This window comes from Myotis daubentonii, chromosome 13, assembly GCF_963259705.1.
Source record: "Myotis daubentonii chromosome 13, mMyoDau2.1, whole genome shotgun sequence".
NCBI classification, from domain to species: Eukaryota; Metazoa; Chordata; class Mammalia; order Chiroptera; family Vespertilionidae; genus Myotis; species Myotis daubentonii.
In genome coordinates this window covers 13,943,413-13,963,507 of record NC_081852.1, presented here as the reverse complement: position 1 = coordinate 13,963,507, position 20,095 = coordinate 13,943,413, and the positions used below count along the sequence as shown (strand labels likewise).

Below are 20,095 nucleotides of genomic sequence, written 5' to 3'. Positions count from 1 at the left end.
ATATCCACTCCCTTCTCTCTTTTTCTTTTTACAACAGTCTCTTTAGCAAATCTTGCAATGCTGGTTGGGTGGTAATAAAGTCCTTTAGCTTTATGTGTGGTTTTTGTGTGTGTGTCTGGGAAGCTTTTTATTTCACCTTCAATTGTGAATGACAGCTTTGCTGGATAGAGTAGTCTTGGATTCAGATCCTTGCTTTTCATGACTTTGAATACTTCATGCCCTTCACTTCTGGCTTATAGTGTTTCTGTTGAGAAATCAGCTGACAGCTTTATGGGAGCTCACTTGTAGGTAATTGACTGTCTTTCTTTTGCTGCCCTTATGATTCTGTCCTTGTCTTTAAAGTTTACCATTTTAATTGGGATGTATCTTGATGTGGGCCTCTTTGTCTTCATCTTTATTGGGACTTTTTTAACTTGTATGACATTTTCCTTCTCTAGGTTATGAAATTTCCTATCATTATTTATTCAAACAGGTTCTTTCTCCCTTGTTCACTCTCCGCTCCCTCTGGTACCCTTATTTGTGGGTATTGTTACGTTTCATGTTGTCCAAAAGTTCCCTTACACTATCCTTGGTTTTGTTTTTTTTAATTCTTTTGTTGTCGTTGTTGCTCTGATTGGGTTTTTTTCGTACATTGTCATAAATCACTGATTCTATCCTCTGCTTCATCCAGTCTACTTACCATACCATGTCAGCTATGGTAATCTTCATTTCTTATTCATGAAAGCCATTGTGATCATCATTTGAAATCTGACTCTTCTCACCTGTGTTGGTGTAACTGAGAAAGGCAAACATTATCATTGTAACAAAAGTGTCTGAATGGATCATAAATAAAATTAGACCCTGTTGTAATGTGGAGTTAGATGAAGGAAACACTGTAGTCTGTGTTATAGGGGGATCCCAAGGCATTGAGAGGGAGTACTTAATAGGCTAGGAGGTAGCAGCTAATAGAAGCTAAGTTGCAAACAGAGAAAACATATAGGTCTTCTGAAATAAAAGTCACCATAAATAGGAGTTTGTCTAGTTACCAGGATCAGACTTGTCAGGTAGGCTCTGTGGGGAATGGAGAGCAATGGTTCAGTTCAGTTAAGCCCCCATGCTAATCCAGATCTCTGGGAGGCACACGAACATCCTAGGATGGGGATGTTAATAATGAAAGAGTTTTAACATTTGGGTCAAAAGTGGCTCTACTATCGGATCCTGCTTCAAAAAATTACATTATGGGAAACAAGACCCTCTCCTACCAGCCGAGGAAACTGGCATTAGAGCCTCTACAGCACACAAGGAGATGCCACAGCAGCAACAGCACCCAGGAGCAGTTGGCACCACCAATGGAGTGGCCAAAGGAGAGCATTGCAGGCATAGGCAGCTGGTGTGTGGACCCAGGCAAAGGCTCGATGCAAGAGGTGAAGCCACAGGGATCTGGAAGGGAGCGGAGATGACAGCAACAGCAGTAGGGCAGGCAACTGCCCCATGACCACTGGAAGTCAGAGTTTCTGGGGGATGCCCGCATTAGTGTATCAGCAGCTCAGGGGTCCAAATTGCTTCCTAGAGCAATACAAAGAGTAAACACCAGCTAAGGAAGTAGAGATGAAGGCAAGGATTTAAGGACATCCATCCCATAAAAAGCAAATGAGGGGCTCTCCAACATCTAGACCCCTGCAGGTGGCAGCTCCCCCAGCCACTGTCCTCACAGAATGCTGCAGCCTCTGCAACCCCTCTCGCTCCTCCTCCCCTGCCCAGAAATGCCAAGAAGCTCCCAGCTCTTTCCCACTATCTGGGCAGTAATGTTGAGGTGAAGGACAAAGAGAGGTTGGCACAGCACCTCTTAAATATGTAAATGCTTTTGCAATAGTTGTAGGTTATTGTGCAACTTGCTTCCTCATCTGCCCCTCACTCTGCTTCCTTCGCTTTGGTCTTCCCAGGACCTCAGATTAGTGTAAATCTGTAAAATCCAGACACTGATGATTCCGCTTAACTCACAGGGATCACTGAGGTGCAGATGAGGTCATGCACTGAGGGTGCTTTGTAAACTCTAAGGGACATGTGTGTGTTGTTGGGAAAGTTTCCAGAACCCAGGTGGGGTGAGAGTGAGTGAGGCAACAAGGAAGAAAATTGTCCAAAGGAGTTCTTAAAAGACCAACACCTGGTGGCTCAGGTAACAGGGCAGCATAAATAGCCATTGTGTGCCAGGAAAGCGCTCATTTGCCTGGAGACCCCAAGCCCTCGAGGAAGCAATGGTGAGTGTCAGTGCCGGCCTCTCTTTTTGTTTTCTCTGTGTCCAGCGAATGTCCCCCTATCCATTTGGGGTGGTCTAATGTACTGGTGTTGAGGAAGACAGGGTCTATGTGGCTCTTATGCTCTGGGAGGTGTGCGTGTGGGCGTGAGAGGGCAGCGTAGTGGGGGAAGAAGGACCATTCTTTTGCCCCTCACTCTGCTTCCTTTGCTCAGTGGGAGATTAGCCTTCTGGGCTGGGGGAGGGTGGGTGAGTGGGATATGACACCCACCCGGACCCCAGATGCCATTGTCAGGGAGCCTCAGGTGGGCATGCAATTTCAACTTCTCGCTTGGCTCTCTCCATCCCTGATTTCTTCAGGAAGGAAGGTGGTAGAGGAGAAACAGCCCAGGCATTCCCAGGCCCGGGGTCAAAGTCCATCTTGGTACCAACTGCCCGTTGGACATGGATAAACATGATCTTCTCTTAGCTTCAATTCTTTGTTTTAAAAATACACCTACTGGACAAGTTTACTGATTTCCAATTAATTTTTAGAGGAGTCATTTTTCCATAATACTTTAGTCTGACATTGAGGCATAAAGTGAACACTATGTTGATTGAAGGGGATGTGGCTCTGCCCAGTACCGCTATAGGCCCAGCGAAAAGGCCTCATCCCAGTCCTAGGTCTCCAACCGCATGAGGGGGTTCCTGCCCAGGCCCCTTTCCGCTACTATGAGCTGTGGTGCCCTCTGTGCCATCTTGAGCTGTTGGACAGAATGTCTGTTGCTTTTCAGTCTTCCCCAGATGTGGGCACAGGGCCCTTGAATTGTGGCTGCACACCAGGGGGCAATGTCCTGGCTCTGGCTGGATCCTTTGATGCTCATGGCTGAGCCTCTGCCCCAGCAAGTGCCACGCTGCTGGCCTGTGAGCTTGCCTGGTGTTTAGAGACTCCCATGATGCCTGAGGAAGTGGTAAACTCAGAATGAGAAAGAACTGGTGCCAACAGGGTCCTCCGCAGCCCAGAACCACCAGCAGGTGGAGAAGAAAGCACTTCTGTGGCCAGGAAGGCCCTCCACTGCCTCCCCTTCAGGCTGCCTGGCGATCCCTTCTCCTTTGCTCTGTCCCTCAGGCTTATTCTCAGCCTCTGCCACTCCCGTGCGTGCTTTCCTGGCTCCTAACTTTACAGTTTCTCTCAAGAGGAAAGAAGCCCACCATTAGGAGTGACGAGGTCCTGCACCCACCCTGACCTCACTTAGCTGCGGAGTCCCTCTCACATGTCACTGGACACCCTATTGAACATCTGTTTTTTCCCCACCTGAAACTACCCTTTCCCTGACGGAGCTCACCTCACATGCCCTCCTCCACGAGGCCTCTCTCCCAAGTCGTCCCAGGTGGAGGGGCAGCACTCTAGGCGTCCCAGGGGCTCTCCAGCTATTCTGAGAACTTTTTCTGGGTTCCATCTGGAATTTTCTTCATGGAGACAGCGTCTAGTCCAGGAATGGCAGGCCACCTGGCAAACATGTAGCCATGTGCCCATCTTGTGTTAGGACACATGTCACTGAGCATTCTCTCTTTCCTGACAAGCACTGAAACAGCCAGTGCTGGTCCATGCAAGGCTACAAGTGACAGGAAATGGGGTGCCCAGCCACCTTGCTGATACAGACAGGGAGACGTAGGTTCAAAGAGGGAACTGTCCTGCCCAAAGGCACTTCATGAGTCCTTCCTGATGTGACAGGTGGCCTCAGTGAGGAGTTCTCATCCTAGCCATGCCGATGGCAGTGAAAGGAAAGTCACTAGAAGGGACAAAACGGGGCACCTGAGAAGAGGTAGATGTTGCTGATAACCCATGTCAGAGTTCAGCTGGGTAACTCATGCCCTCCCAGGCCAGACTGTATGGCCGCCTTGTTGTAAATTGCTTTCGGAGTCCTGCTGCTCATGATCCCACAGAAGGAGCAAGGTGGTAGAAAAATGCCTCTCTCACTTCCGGGTGCTGGGCTAAGCACTAACTCATGTTCTGGAACCAAGAGCATGTCCTTTCTCTTTCTGTTCACCCCTGAAGGCCATGCTTCTCCTCTCCGTGCTGGTCCTGCTCACACAGCCTCCAAGGTCATGGGGAGCAGAAGTGACGATCCTTCCCCAGAAACCTTTGATTGACGCCTGCACCCTGGTCATGTGTAGCCCTGTGGAGAATGGCCTGCCTGGTCGTGATGGACGAGATGGGAGAGATGGCCCCCGGGGAGAGAAAGGGGATCCAGGTAGGCTTGTCCTGGTGGGCATGGGTGGGCACTGGAATTGTAACCAACTCAGCAACTCTGGATGTTCTGCCGTGGAAGCCCTGGAAATGGAACCCACCTCCTTGGGGAGAAGTCCCCTAGACATTCAGTCCACCTACAGCACCTCGTTACCAGTCGGCAAATGACAGGCTGCCCTGAGCCCTGAGGTGTTATTCCCCTCCCCTAACTGTCAGAATTCCTCCCCTAGGATCTTCTGATTCCTCTCACCCCAACAATGAGCAAATTGTGGGTAAATGACTGGTCTTCAGGGCCCTCTAGAACCAAGCTGCGGCACTTGCAATTGTTCATTGTGGTGTGATGATTTCTGTGCAGAGTGTGAAATATCTAACTAATTCTACTGCCTGAGCGGTGGGCAAAGATGAGGCCCCCTGGTCCCACACTCAGGCCTGATCAAAAGGATTTATCTAAATGCACTATGGAGAGGAGGGAAGGGAGCTCATATTTCTTTGTCCAGCCCTCTTTTGGCCATTCACTTGGGTAATTCACTTAATCCTACTTATAAGTGACATATTAACCTCATTTGACAGGTAATGAAATTGTGACACCCTATATGGAAGGTGATAAGGACACGGGCTTCTGTGCCAGGCAGATCTGTGCTTGATTGCTGGCTCCCCTCCACAGCAGGGACCCCTGGGACAAGCCGCTCAGTGTCTGAGTCTCCGTGTGCTCATCTGTAAGTGGGAAGAATCCCACACGGTGACAAAAATTGAGCCAAGGCTTTATTCTTTGTTGAGTCTTCAGGATAAAGTTGTGTCTCCCTCTGTACCATCAGATGAATTCTCCTGCGCTTTCTAAAGGTGCTATGATTAAGGGTGTTATCCAAGAAATACTCCCCATAGGGGAGAGTCTGGGTCTGATTGACAAGAAGAGAGAATTCAATAAGCCGGCAACAAGGAAGAAGGGGCCTTTGTGGCCCTGGGTGGGCTAAGGAGGGATCCAGTGTGACCTTTATCTTTGTGGAGTTTGCATTTTGATTGAAGGAAGAAGAAGACATTTAAGCTGGAAAGAATAGGTAACATTGCCAGCTTGGTGGGGTGAGGAACAAGGAAGTATTCATCTGTCCCTTACAGAGAGAAGGTGGCTCCCAATGGGACTGGGCTGGGGCTTAAGAAGGCCGCCTGGAAGTGGACCCAGAAGAAGGGTGGTATGCAAGGTGCCAGCTCTCTCTTGGAGAATCCCAGCTCCCTTTAGCTCCCAGTGGGGCCCTGAATTGAACCGAGAGGGAGCCTTTCCCTCTGAACTGTGGCATGGAGTATGGCTGAGACCTCCCTCTATTCTGCAGGTGCCTCATGCACATTCCAAGCCTAGCCTTGGGTTGGGGCTTGGAGAGAGAACGGTGCCCAGTCAGACTGGGGACTACATTCCACCCTGGCTCCTTAATCCCAGGCACTTCAGTCACGTAACCCTTATGGGTCCAGAATTTCCTGGAGAGCTTGGGGCAGCCTCAGACCCTGATCCAAGTATGTCTGGGTGGGACTTATGACCACCTGCCCTGCAGATTCCGATGCACGTGGTCCCAAGAAGTTGCCATCGAGGTCAAGATGGACTTGAACAGGAGACCCTTGAGCAGAGGAGAAGGGTGGAGCCGGGGTCCCATGGAGATGCCCTCTGGGTTCCATTTCTTTCCTAGTGAGGCTGTAGCTGAAAGCAGGACACAATGCCCAGCACACAGCCTCTTAAAGTCACCAGTTCCCCACCCCACCTTGCCCTACTGGGCCTGGCCCCCCTGCCCTGGGAGCATGGATTCCATGTCAGAAAACTCACCTCTCCTCTACAAATCTCTCTAAATCTTCCTCACCCTTGAAGCACCATTTCCTCCATCAGGAAAAGAGCTCTGAGTACAGGAGTGTGTGCTCTGAGTGGGGAGCTGGGATGGGTTGAGGGGCACCTCACACATTGTCTTCCACACTCATTACTGTGCCTCACGGTTCAATATTCTGCTACTAATCCCTTACAGAACAGGACCTGGTGCTCACACTTGCATCTTACCTGGTGCGAAGCATGAAGTTATGTTTCCAGTGAACAAATAAATAAAATAATGAGCAAATGGACAAGGAAGTGAATGAACAAGTTGGGTTTATTTCTCTCTCTCTCTCTCTCTCTCTCTCTCTCTCTCTCTCTCTCTCTCTCTTTGCTTCATTACTCATACTGTAATAAATCAGTGCTACTCATTTATTTTTTATTGAATTTATGGGGTGACATTGGTTAATAAATTATATAGGTTTCAATATAATACATCATCTGTATATTGTATTATGTGTTCACCACCCCAAGTCAAGTTTCCTTCCATCACCATTTATCACTCATTTACCATCTCCTACCTTCCCCCACCTGTCTTTCCTTCTGGTGTCTTTTCTTTTCTGTTTGCCCATGAAGGTTCATAGCAGCTTAATTCACAATAACCCAATGTCCATCAACTGATGAATAGATAAGCAATATGTGTTCTATCCATAAAATGGTGTATTATTCGGTTATACAATGGCATAGTATTGAACCATTCAATAGCGTATTATTGAGTTATACAAAGAAAATGTTACATTCTACAAAGTGAATAAACCTCAAGAACTCACTCCAAGTTAAAGAAGGCAGACACAAAAGGTCATATATTGTATGATTCCATTGATAAGAATTATCTGGAGTAGGTAATAGAAACAGGAAGCAGAGCTGTGATAGCCAGAGGTGGGGAGGGGGAGAGGGGGTAGGGAGTGACTGCTCAATGCTTATGAGGTTTTCCTTTGGGATGATTAAATGTTTTTGAACTAAATGGAAGTGGTAGTTGCACGACATTGTGAAGGTGCTAAATGCCACTAAACTGTATACTTTAAAAAGGTTGGTTTTACATTCTAGAACTTTCTGCCAGGGCTGACCAGCAGCCCCTGAGCGACGGATGAACAGGTCACTCCGAAACAGGTGTCTGTGAAAGAGAGGGCTAAGGGACTCTTTTACTTCAGTCCTAAAAGCAGGCCTGTTCGCCTGCCTTGTTGTCTTTTTATTGTCACAACAGCTTGAACTCAAATTAACCTCAAGATACAATCAGCAGGGCAAGTATCCTTGAGAAAGTATGTGCTTCTACAAGGTCAGGTCTTTAAAGACTAAATATAGAGATTCTAGCAAAACACCCCAGGGAATGGGACTTGTTTGGAAAAGTCAAGGCAGGGGTTGCCGCCTTCGGCAAGGTCCCCTCAGAGGTCCTGACCTTTCAGAGAATCCTCCTCACAGACATTCCAACCAAGTTCTGTGCTTCCCCACAACTTTCACTTCAATAAAAAGGAAGAACCAAACTCATAGAATTAAGTGTAAAATCCTTAAATATTAATAGCCATTTGCTCCCTTTAGTGTCTTTTTTTGTTAATCCTCATCCCAGGCTGTTTTTCCCATTGATTTTTAGAGAGGGAAAAGGAGGGGGAGAGACAAAGAGACAGGAACATCGATGTGAGAGAGATACATCAATTGGTCGGATGGAGCCTGCAACCGAGGTACATGCCCTTGACCAGCATCGAACCCAGGACCCTTCAGTCTGCGAGCTGATGCTCTAACCCAGGAGTCGGCAAACTCATTAGTCAACAGAGCCAAATATCAACAGTACAACGATTGAAATTTGTTTTGAGAGCCAAATTTTTTAAACTTAAACTATATAGGTAGGTACATTGTTATTAACTTAATTAGGGTACTCCTAAGGCTTAGGAAGAGCCACACTCAAGGGGCCAAAGAGCCGCATGTGGCTCTCGAGCTGCAGTTTCCTGACCACCGCTCTAACCACTGAGAAAAACTGGCTGGCGCTGCTTCCTTTCTTTTTGGGTAAATCTTGTAAAACTTAAGGCTTAAGCAGCCTTTCTTTGGGTAACAGGTCTTTTTAAAATGTTTGACTATTTTTCCAATAAAAAATACTATGTGGTCACTAAAGATAAACAACAAGAAGAAAGTTAAAATTACCTTTGTGACACTTAGAAAAAAACTATTTAACGTTTTGTATATGCCTTTCCTGGGGTTTTTCCAATAAGTATGACATGTGCACACACCCTACAATGTCTGTAGATGCTCATGAAACAGAATCATATTCAATATAGTATTTACAACGTCCTTTCCCCCCTTAATGATGCATTAGATAATAATTTGGTCTGTTTTCTATAGGTTCCAGAGCATGTGACAATGCTTTTTCTATTTTTTATGGAGATGTAACCTATATATATAAAAGCCTAATATGCTAAGTGTCCGACCAAGTGGTCGACCGAATTGTTGACTGCTCGACTGTTCACTATGAGGTGCACTGATCACCAGGGGGCAGACGCTCTGACAGGTAGGTTAGCTTGCTGCTGGTGTCGGCCAATCAGGGACTGGATGATATTGGCCAGACATCCCTGGAGCCCTTTCTCGGCTCCTCCCTGGCCAGCCAACCTCCCACAGGGACTGGGAGAGTTGGCCCCTATTGGCCCCAATTGCCAGACAGGTGGAGGGACCCCATCTGTGCAAGAATTCGTGCACTGGGCCTCTAGTTGACATATAACATTGTATTACTCTTAGGTGGTGTACAACATAATGATTCAATATTTGTATATATTGTGAAATGATCACTCAACATCACCCATAGTTACTTTTTTTTTTCCTTGTGATGAGTGCTTTTAAGATATATTCTCTTGGCAATGTTCAAATATATAATACTAGTGACCTGGTGCATGGATTCGTGCACATTGAAAGGAAATTAATTAGAAGGTGGTCAGTGGGGTGTAACTGGGTGAGACAGGCCGGACATGCCCTGGAGCCAACTTCCCGAGGTCCCTCCGTGGCCGGCTGCACCTGGGAGGGTGCAACAGTGGGGTCCCTCTGCCAGGTGGGGTCCCTTGGCCTGGCCTGTGGGGATTGGGCCAAAACTGGCTCTCCAACATCCCCCGAGGGGTCCCAGAGTGCAAGAGGGCACGATGCAAAGTTGCTGTCATACAGGGTGTGGAACGCAAACACAAGTGTGCAGTAAACTAGATTCAGGGTCAACTGTGCCCCAGCAACAACATAACCCATGGCCAAAGGTGGAATCGCATGGCCCCTCGAGGAATCGGGCTTCCTCCTTTCTGGTTCGGGGTGCATCACCCGAGAGCCATCGCTGCCAAATCACTGCAGTTCAGCAGCTCCTGCGTTGAGGGCCTGCTGCCTGGTGGTCAGTGGGCGTTACAGCAGCTGTACGGAGGCTCAGATACTTAGCATAATAGCCTTTTATATGGAGAGATAGTAGTATTAAATATAGTCACCATTCTGTACATTGCATCCCTAGCTCTTATTTATTTTATAACTGACCTTCAACCTTTTTGCTTACCACCCAGCTCCCATCTTATGCAACCACCAAAAATCTGACCTCTGCACTTCTAAGTTCAGGTTCTTTGTTTTGTTTCTTAGAATCCAGATATAAGTGAGATCATACTGTATCTGTCTTAATTTGTATGATTTAGGGCACTTAGCATAATTCCTTCAAGGTCCATTCATGTTGTGGCAAATGGTAGGATTTTTTTATGGCTGAATAATATTCCAGTGTGTGTGTGACATTTTTATCCATTCATCCATTATGGACAGTATTAGGTTGTTTCCACCTCTTGGCTACTGTAAAAAAAGTTGCAATGAACCAGATATCTTTTCAAACTAGTATTTTATTTCTTTTGGATAAAACCCAGATGTGGTATTGCTGGATCATATATATTTTTTAATTATCTTTTTAATGTCTTAAGGAAACTCCATATTGATCTACATGGTGGCTGTACCAATTTACAATCCCACCAACAGTGCATAGGGGTTCTTCTTCTCCACATCCTCATCAACACTTGTGAGCTTTTATGTTTTTTATAGTCGCCATTCTAGGAGGGGAGAGATGATATCTCGTGGGTTTATTTGCATTTCCTTGGTGACTCATGTCAGGGATCATTTCTGATATAAAGTTTGGTCCTAGGAAGGGGAAAACAAGGTGTCCATGATCCAGGGTAAAAGCTGGCAGATCCCCTGCTGTAAATCTTCAGCCTCTGGTCAGGAAAGGTGCACTGCATGGAAATCAGACAGTTTTTGGCGTGACCCCCTCCAGCTCTGGCAGGCCTGGTTCCTCACCTGTGAAATGGGGATGTGCACACCCGTCTCCTGGGTCACCACTGGACTGAGGAGTGTGGAGGTGGAATGTCTACACCTGCGGAACCTGAAGGAATGCAGGGCTGACCCGCAGGTGCTGCTTCCCCTAGTCCCAGGGCCAGGTTTATGCCCATTTCTTCTGCTGCTGCAGGTTCACCAGGAGCTAGAGGACCCATGGGGATGCCTGGACCTGCTGGCCCAGTTGGGCCCAAAGGGGACAACGGTCCTGCTGGAGAACCTGGACCGAAGGGAGACTTGGGACCACGTGGTGAGCAGTGGGCATGGACTGCAATGCCTGCCACTAGGCCATGCAGGACGATGCACATACCCATCCCAGGAAGGAGGGTGCCCTGCGGGTGGCGCTGGGTTCACACAGGGAAGTCGGTAATACTGCTGGGCGGCGTCTGTAGGATGGCGCTGTTCTCTGACCTCTATGACTGCTCTCACCTTCTCACGCTCTCCCCCTCCCAAGAAGACTCCATGCACTAACTGGCTGGTCCTTTTCCCAGGACCTCCGGGACCTCCAGGTATGCGCGGGCCGGCTGGACCAGGGGGTCCCTCAGGAATGCAGGGGAATGTAGGACCCCAAGGCAAACCAGGCCCCAAAGGAGACGTTGGACCCAAAGGTAGGAGGTTGGTGTGTGGAGGTCCGGAAGGGAGAGGGAGGAGTGACAGTGGCAACCCATGATGTGACCTAAGGATGCTCAGCGTGCCAGGGAAGCCAGGCCATCACCACTGGAAGGCCCTGCTGTGGCCCCTGCCCCCCACATTCCCACATCTGGAGGATCCCAGACAGTGGGGTGCATAGACCCCAGTTCTCCTTCTCCACGTGGAACCGAGGAAATGATTCAGCCTGCAGACACTCTCAGCAGCCTTTGTCCCAATCTGTTCCTTCCTCAGGAGAAGTTGGTGCCCCAGGCATGCAGGGCTCTGCAGGGACAAGAGGACCCCCAGGTCCCAAAGGAGAGAAAGGTGCCCCTGGTGAGCGTGGAGCCCCTGGGAGTGCAGGGCCAGCAGGTGAGTGATGGGAAAAGCTGGGCGGGCCTTCGGTCCTCCTGTGTCCACCTGAAGCTGCAGATGCCTGTCCCTCCCCCATCACCGGCCAGCTCAGAGCTGCAACACTGGGCCTTGGGGAGTCTGTGAAAGGAGGTGCCTCCCTGGGCTTGAGCTCTGTAACTGGGGAGAGTGCGTTGTGAACAGAAGGGACAGTCTGCATCCGGGGAAGGCTGGGTGCGGGGTGATGGGTCAGTAGTCTGCAGAGAGGGTGCGTGGCTGGCTTTGGGACAGACTGTACATGGGAGGGTGTATAGCTGGACAATAGCACAGTTCCTATGCCGGGAGGGGGAAAATGGGGGAAAATGTGTGCTGAGCTCACCCTCCTCTTCTTGTCTGATCTCAGGGCCTGCAGGACCCCCGGGCCCACAGGGACCTCCAGGTGCCAGGGGCCCCCCAGGACTGAAGGGGGACAGAGGTGCTCCTGGGGAGAGAGGACCAAAGGGAGAGAGTGGGCTTCCAGGTAAGGTCTCCTCCCCTGGCTCTGAGCGCCCCACCAGGGTGCAGAGGGAGGTGGGCCCTCTAGCTCAGTGGTCAGTCCATTGTGGGGGCAGGAGGCGGGTGTGAAACTGGGAAAGGCTGTCAGGCTGAAGGTAGGAAGATGAGGCTCTGGATAGACCCTGTGCTCGGGGGAGCGCCTGCCTGAGCAACTTCCCATCTGATCACTGGGACACCTCAGCTCCCTTCCCAGTTCATCAGAGAGCTTTGAGCACCAAATAACCCAGGGATGGGGAGTGCTTGAGGAATGAGCAATCGCTGCCCCCGCCACCCCTACCCCCACCAGAGATGTGCTCCCAGACTCAGAATTTGCTGTGAAATGCCATCTGGATCAGAGTTAGTCGGGTGCCAGCACCTGCTCAGGGTACAGCGTGCTCACAACAGAGCCTCAGGGACCTGTGGGCAGCAGAACCAGCTGTGTCAGCGGCTGTGGGCTTCCTGGGGTCCAGCCCCTTACCCTCCCCCAGGAAAGCCTGTCACTGAGCACCTTCCCTTGGGACCCCGACTCTGAGCCAATCCCTGGCTGTGAGGGACTGGTCTTCACTGGGCCTCTCTCTCCTGCAGACATCGCTGCTCTGAGGCAGCAGGTGGAGGCCTTGCAGGGGCAGGTAGGACAACTTCAGGGAGCCTTCCTTCAGTATAAGAAAGGTGAGTTCTGGACCTGGACCTGAACCTGAGCCAGTCACCAAGGGCAGGCCCCAGGCAGGGTCTGTGTTTGGGTTTGGAGTTGGCCGGGCCTAAGGCAGGCCTGGTTCTAGGATTGGGGGCTCGAGGACAGTGATGGCAAACCTATCACACGCGTGTCAGATGTGACAAGCGAACTCATTTTCTTGGTTGATTTTTCTTTGTTAAATGGCATTTAAATATATAAAATAAATATAAAAATATAAATCTTTGTTTTACTATGGTTGTAAATATCAAAAAATTTCTATATGTGACACGGCACCAGAGTTAAGTTAGGGTTTTCAAAATGCTGACACACCGAGCTCAAAAGGTTTGCCATCACTGCACTAGGGTGATAGTGGGTTTGGACAATGGGCAGGACCTGGGGCTAAGGATAGGGTGGGGCAAAGCAGAGCTGCCACATGTTCCTGGAACTGGAAGCAGATTTAAGGGACATGGGGCAGGGTGTGGCCCCAACACCAGCTCATTGGGCTGGCGTCAGCATGGTCAAGGCTACCAGGCTCCAGCCCCCACCATCACAGCCACCTGTGACCCGAGCCAGGTCAATGCCCCAAGCTCAGTGCAGTTCAGACCTTACCTCCTGCAACCTGTGATGGTCCCTGGACACCCCACTACCCAGGATGCATTTCTTTCTTTTTTTAATTAAATTTTTATTGTTCAGATTATTACAGTTGTTCCTCTCCCCCCCCACCCCCCACCCCCGCTCCATAGCTCCACTCCACCCGGTTCCCACCCCACCCTCTGCCCTTACCCCCCCCCCGACACACACACACACACTGTCCTGATCCATAGGTGTACAATTTTTTTCCAGTCTCTTCCTGCACCCCCCATACCCCTTTCCGCCCCAAGAATTGTCAGTCCACTCCCTTTTTATGCCCCTGATTCTATTAGACTCACCAGTTTATTCTATTCATCAGATTATTTATTCACTTGATTTTTAGATTCACTTGTTGATGTATTTGTTGTTCATAATTTTTATCTTTAACTTTTTTTCTTCCTCTTCTTAAAGGATACCTTTCAGCATTTCAGATAATACTGGTTTGGTGGTGATGAACTCCTTTAGCTTTTTCTTACCTGTGAAGCTCTTTATCTGACCTTCAATTCTGAATGATAGCTTTGCTGGGTAAAGCAATCTTGGTTGTAGGTTCTTGCTATTCATCACTTTGAATATTTCTTGCCACTCCCTTCTGGCCTCCATAGTTTCTATTGAGAAATCAGCTGGCAGTCGTATGGGTACTCCCTTGTAGGTAACTAACTGTTTTTCTCTTGCTGCTTTTAAGATTCTCTCTTTGGCTTTTGCTCTTGGCATTTTAATTATGATGTGTCTTGGTGTGGTCCTCTTTTGATTCCTTTTGTTTGGGGTTCTCTGCACTTCCTGGACTTGTAAGTCTATTTCTTTCACCAGGTAGGGGAAATTTTCTGTCATTATTTCTTCAAATAGGTTTTCAATATCTTGCTCTCTCTCTTCTTCTGGCATCCCATAATTTGGATGTTGGTACATGTGAAGCTGTCCCAGAGGCTCCTTACACTATCTTCATATTTTTGGATTCTTTTTTCTTTTTGATTTTCCAGTTCGGTGTTTTTTGCTTCTTTGTATTTCACATCTTTGACTTGATTCTTGAGATCCTCTAGTCCAGTGGTTCTCAACCTTCCTAATGCCACAGCCCTTTAATACAGTTCCTCATGTTGTGGTGACCCCAAATCATAATATTATTTTTGTTGCTACTTCATAACTGTAACTTTTCTACTGTTATGAATCATAATGTAAACATCTGATATGCAGGATGTATTTAGGTGATCCCCAAAGGGGTTGCGACCCACAGGTTGAGAACCGCTGCTTTAGTCTGCTGTTGGATCTCTGTATAATATTCTTTATTTCATTCAGTGTATGCTTAATTTCTAGTTGGTCCTTTTTCATTCCTCGAGGGTCTCACTAGATTTATCTAGGGTCTCACTTAATTTATAGGCGGTTTCTAGAAAATTCTTGAAAAACCTTATAACCATGGCTTTGAACTCTATATCCAGTAGTTTGCTTTCCTCCATTTCTGTCATTTGTGACCTGTTTCTTTGTCTCTGCATTTTGGCTGCTTTCCTGTATTGATAGAGTGGCTTTTCTGTGCTACGTGTCCTATAGGGCTCAGTGGCTCAGCCTCCCCAATTACCTGAGGTGGACACTCTTGGTGCACCACTTTGTGGACTTTGTGCAGAGTATTGTTGTAGTTAAGCCTTGATTGTTGTAGGTATCACTGGGGGGAATAGACCTCCAGGCCAATTGGTTGTGTGAATCAGATGTGTCTATGGTGGGAGAACTTCTGTGCTGGAGACACCCTTCTGAGGCAAGACTTGCTTCAGTGGGCCTTTGGTGCTCACTGAGTCTGCCCCCTGAGTGTGTCCCTTATGGATCTGAGGAGTTGTAATCTGGATGGTCCCACTCTGACCACTGGGTACACTGGTCTTGGATCTCTAAGGAGGTGATGATTTAGCCTCTGCTTGAGGCTACCCAGCAGGAGCTACGGAGAGATCTGCAGATTCCTCTTCTTTGTTTGGGGTTTGGAGGTAACCAGATGAGGCCCAGCTGTGAAGCAATGCAAGCTGCTGTGTGGCCTTGGACCTTCTTTTGGAAGTTCTGGGTCTCTCTGACCCAGCTGCATTTTGTTAGGTAATCTTAGATTGCAAAGGGCCAGGCCATTCATATGCAAAAACCTCGACACACAGCTTGGGTGGGGCGGGGTCTCAGGGAATCAACAGGGCGGAGCAAACAGCTATGGCTGATCCTCAGTCTTGCCCTAATAGGCCCCTGGTCTCAGTGACCTGCGGTAATCACTGAAAGCACCTCTGAGAGAAAGCCACCCTCCAGTTCCGCCCGATACCAGACAGTCCAGTTTCTCCCCGTATGAGTTGGGTCCCCAGAGACTAGCCAGGAACTGGAATAAGAGAGGGAGCATGTGTCTCCCTCCTGATTGAAAAAGACAATGGTGTCCTCAGTTGCAGCCCTTTCCACATGCGCCTCCGTACCTCTGCACATGACTTCCGCACCTCCTCTGTGTGTCAGTGTGCTTTTCTCTTTCCTTCTAGTTGTAGAATTTCCACTCAGCCAGCCTTGCTGTGGTTCTGGGTGATGTCCGTTTTGTCTTTTAGTTGTATTTTTGAAGTGGTTGTGTGAGGCAGCAATTTCAGGTGTTTACCTATGCCGCCATCTTGGTTTCTCCACAGGATGCATTTCTTATCTCTATGGGGCTAGGGGTGCACACCCCTCAAGATGTTGCTGCCCAGCCCACAGCAGCAGTGACTCCTGACACTGTCCTGAGAGTTGGGGCTGGCATGCTGTGCTTGCATTCAAGGCTGTGAGGTCTGACCTTGGCATATGGCCATTGAGAGTCTCACCTGAGACATGCCCTGGGTCTGGCAGGGGGCAGGCTGCCTCTGGGCTCTGCCCAGTGCTGGACTCTCCCGCTCTTCCCTGGGTGTTCATCGTGGAGACTCTTCCCTAACCTGGGTGCTGCGGAGTCAGAGGCTCCAGGAGCACAGCCGAGTGCCCTGTGCCTGTGGCATCTCCACCTCAGTCCCTAATTTGCCCCTCCTCCTCCCTGCTTTCCCCATATCAGCTTTGAGCTCACATCATTCAGCAAATCTCATTGATCCAAAGAGGAGTTTCTGAAGGAGGAGAGCATGCAGGGGTGAGACATGGAGTTAGCTCCTACGTACCTAAAACCACTAAGTACCCACGTACCAAGGGTGAGGTTTCAAGCATTTAGTATGTTCCCCCGCTCCACAAACATGCATGTGTGCTCACTCAAACACATGCACACTGATACAAAGGAAAAGTCATCATATGTACCTGCCACATGTATGTGTATTACACACATGCCATCACTCACCTCACGTCATCTACACCCACGAACACACATGCATATTCACACATACCAGGTGGGCCTTCAGTGCTCCCATGTGCCTTCAGATGGGCATGTGGCCATATTTGTGTATGCACACACAGACCCACCCAGGTATTCCTGTCCAGGGTTACTCTGGATGCCCTCCTGAGCCTGTGGAGAGTCTGCCCCCTGAACCCTTGTGAAAGGGTCACAGTGAATCAGGGTGCAGCCTGGGCTCCTCAACAGTCCTTTGGGCTGGAGCACATCCCTCTCAGGAGCCCTGAAGGCTTCTATGCACAGACCCAGAAGTCAAAGGGATGGAAAATGAGCCCGGCCAGCGTGGCCCAGTGGATGAGAGACAGCCTATGAACCAGGAGATCATGGTTTGATTCTTGGTCAGCGCATGTGCCTGGTCTGTGGGCTTGATCCCCAGTAGGGGGCATGCAGGAGACAGCCAATCAGTGACTCTCTGTCATCATTTATGTTTCTATCTCTCTCTCCCTCTCCCTTCCTCTCTGAAATCACTAAAAATATATTAAAGAACACACATAAACACACAACAACAACAACAACAACAACAAAGATTTGGAAAATTAGATGGAATGAAAACATATAGTTGAATGTCACAGAGATGATGCTTTTAAATTGTATTCCCATCTTAGAGATGAGGAACTGGAAACCCCCAAAAAGGAACTGACTTTCCCTTGTCCACCTGGACAGTCATGGCCAAGGTGGGGCTGAACACCTGGCTCTCTGACTCCCAGACAGGCCTCTCTCCAGCACTGACTCTCTCCTGCCCCTGACGCCCATGCACACCTCTCAGCTGTCCTTGTCCTCTCTCCCAGCTCTCCAGCCTCCCCCACATGCACACCTGGAGGCCAGCACTGGGCGCACACAGTGCAGAGATTAGCACAGCGCTGCCCTCAGATGGCCCACCCTCTCCTCTTCTTTCCCACACCCACACGCGGCACGGACCTCCCTGTCAATGCCACATGCCCTGCTGTTATGCAGGGTTCACAGTGAGATCAGAGGGAGCACCGTCCTTGTTTCCAGCTCTCAGAGGCTGTGATGCCACTTCGCTGCACGTTGCCAAAGCTTCCCAGTCCCACCCAGTAACTGGGAGACCGATTCTGCCATGCAACATGGGGTGCAATAGAAAGAGCACATCTCAGCTCTAGTGTGAGATCAGATAAGGGTGACCCCCAACTCTACATGTGATGGTCACATGATGTTGAGCCTCTTACTTAACCTCTCTGAGCCCAGTGTCCTCACCTGTAACTAGACAGGCAGATCCACCTCCCAGAGCGCACCGTGGAGCTGGGGTCTCACCTTTGTCCTCCCTGGTGCTCTCAGGCCCTATATGGAAGGCCTGGGGCTCTGGTTGGAGCACAAAGGTCTCAGAGCCATCCAGTGTTGGCAGGTGCCTCCAGAACCCCAACCCGACTGTCCTCTCCTCCTAGTGGAGCTCTTCCCCAATGGCCGAGGTGTTGGCCAGAAGGTCTTCAAGACAGCAGGCTTTGAGAAACCTTTCCAGGAGGCAGAGCAAGTGTGCGCACAGGCCGGGGGGCAGCTGCCCTCCCCACGCACTGCAGCTGAAAACGAGGCCTTGCAACACCTGCTGGAGGCTGAGAACAAAGGAGCTGTGTTTCTGAGCATGACTGACTCCCAGACGGAGGGCAGGTTCACCTACCCAGGAGGGGAGCCCCTGGTCTATACCAACTGGGCCCCTGGGGAGCCCAACAACAATGGTGGCAATGAGAACTGTGTGGAGATGTTCACCAACGGCAAGTGGAACGACAAGTCCTGTGGAGAGAAGCGCCTTGTGATCTGCGAGTTCTGAGCCCTTGGGATGGGTGGGGCAGCCGGGGTCCAGGTTCCTGGCCCAGTCACGTGTGCTGCCGACATGACAAGAAAGAGCTGAGGGCTCTGTGGCCGGGCTTCTGCACAGAGCCGTGGGATGAGTCCAGCCAAGGGCTCCCATGGAACTCCTCTGTCAGAATAAAATACAAAACTTGCTTCAGTGGCTGTTCTGTCAGAGGAATTAGGGGCCAGTCTGCTTTCCCAGTTGCAAGGGATAAAATTAAGTCCCAAAATCCAAAGGCTTCTCCTCAGTCCTCTGCCTCCTCAAACTGTCAACCCAGCTAGTCACTCCCTCCTCTGTCACTCCCTCCTCTGTCACTCCCTCCTCTGTCACTCCCTCCTCTTGCTTTGGTGTACCCTTCTGGTAGTTCCTTATCTTCCTCTTTTGCTAGCCCCTCCTCCTCTTCTTAACCACTCAATGGTGACCTGCTCAAGCCTTACCTCTCCATTCTCTCCCCTCCTCACCCACACTCCAGGGATGAGCTCATTATGTCGAGGGCTCAGATCCCTGGCACCCACATTACATGCCTGCCTAGGACCTCCCGGAGCCCCGGACCCCTTGGCCAATGCCAGCTGGAGCCACAGGGCTGAGTGGTTCCTGTGGCTGCTCCTTGTTTCAAGGGCTGAGTCCCAGAAGGTGCACAGTGCCATGGGCTGACCTGGCAGGTCATCTGCCTCCCTGGCAGGACTGTGTGGCCCAGTTGAGTAGCCTCCTCCGCATCCCTGCACACCAGGACCTCATTCTACCCTGTCATTGTGACTGCCTGTCGGCTCATGGGAGGGAGTCCCTCCTGCACATCCCCATTCCAGCTGAGATCTCAGGCACAGAGGGTCCAGCCACGCTCAAGTTCACCCCCAGCCCTGCCCTGGCCTCCGTCCAGGAGGTTCTTCCCCAATGCCACCTCAGAGACAGCAGGGCAGTTCCTCCTCCTCCTCCCACAGAGATGCGGGGAGACTTGCTCATGGCCTCAGGTGTGTCAGTGCTACAAATTGGTCTCGTGAAAGGTCATCTGATCCCAAACCTTATATTTCTGGCCTGTCAACATTTAGGCCAAAGACCTCTGTATACCAGTTGATTTTAATGACACTTGTGCTTAAGAAATTGGAAGGACACCTGGATGAAGCCCAGGCTCATAGGAGAGGCAACAAGACAGGAAAGCAGCCCCCCTTTGTTCCCAGGGACCAGAGGCCACACCCCTCAGCAGCCACACCTCAGATGTAGGACAGCAGGTCTGAAAGCAAAAAGCCACATCTAATAACCATGGTGTCAGATGGGTATGAGGTTTATCGGGATGATCACTTAGTAAGTTATGTAATGACTATCCACTGGGATGTACACCTGAAGTTAATATAATACAGTATGTCACCTATAATTTAAAAATGAAAAATAATTTTAATAAATAACGTGATTATTGATAGGTTAAAAAAAAAAAAAAAGGATAACAAAAACCACACTTCCCAACAGCACACAGCTCAGTCTCTCTGCTAAGAACTTTTTTCTGTTACTGGAAAAAAAAACAAAC

At 49.5% G+C, this 20,095-nt stretch overlaps 1 protein-coding gene across 3 annotated transcripts in view; it reads left to right on the top strand.

Moving 5' to 3' along the window:
- The window catches only part of LOC132214771 (pulmonary surfactant-associated protein D-like), a 63,840-nt gene extending 44,074 nt beyond the window's left edge, over positions 1-19,766 (top strand). Inside the window, exons 1-8 of one of the 3 annotated variants that reach the window (XM_059662195.1) lie at positions 2,063-2,237; positions 4,272-4,467; positions 10,757-10,873; positions 11,115-11,231; positions 11,506-11,622; positions 12,005-12,121; positions 12,721-12,804; positions 18,173-19,766. In XM_059662195.1, the coding sequence (XP_059518178.1) occupies positions 2,235-2,237; positions 4,272-4,467; positions 10,757-10,873; positions 11,115-11,231; positions 11,506-11,622; positions 12,005-12,121; positions 12,721-12,804; positions 18,173-18,552 (1,131 nt within the window). In that variant the 5' untranslated portion in view covers positions 2,063-2,234 and the 3' untranslated portion in view covers positions 18,553-19,766. Of the gene's footprint in view, positions 1-2,062; positions 2,238-4,271; positions 4,468-10,756; positions 10,874-11,114; positions 11,232-11,505; positions 11,623-12,004; positions 12,122-12,720; positions 12,805-18,172 lie in introns of those variants that run through there. The other 2 variants (XM_059662193.1, XM_059662194.1) reach the window with 2 other exon arrangements.
- Positions 19,767-20,095: the final 329 nt, after the last annotated feature.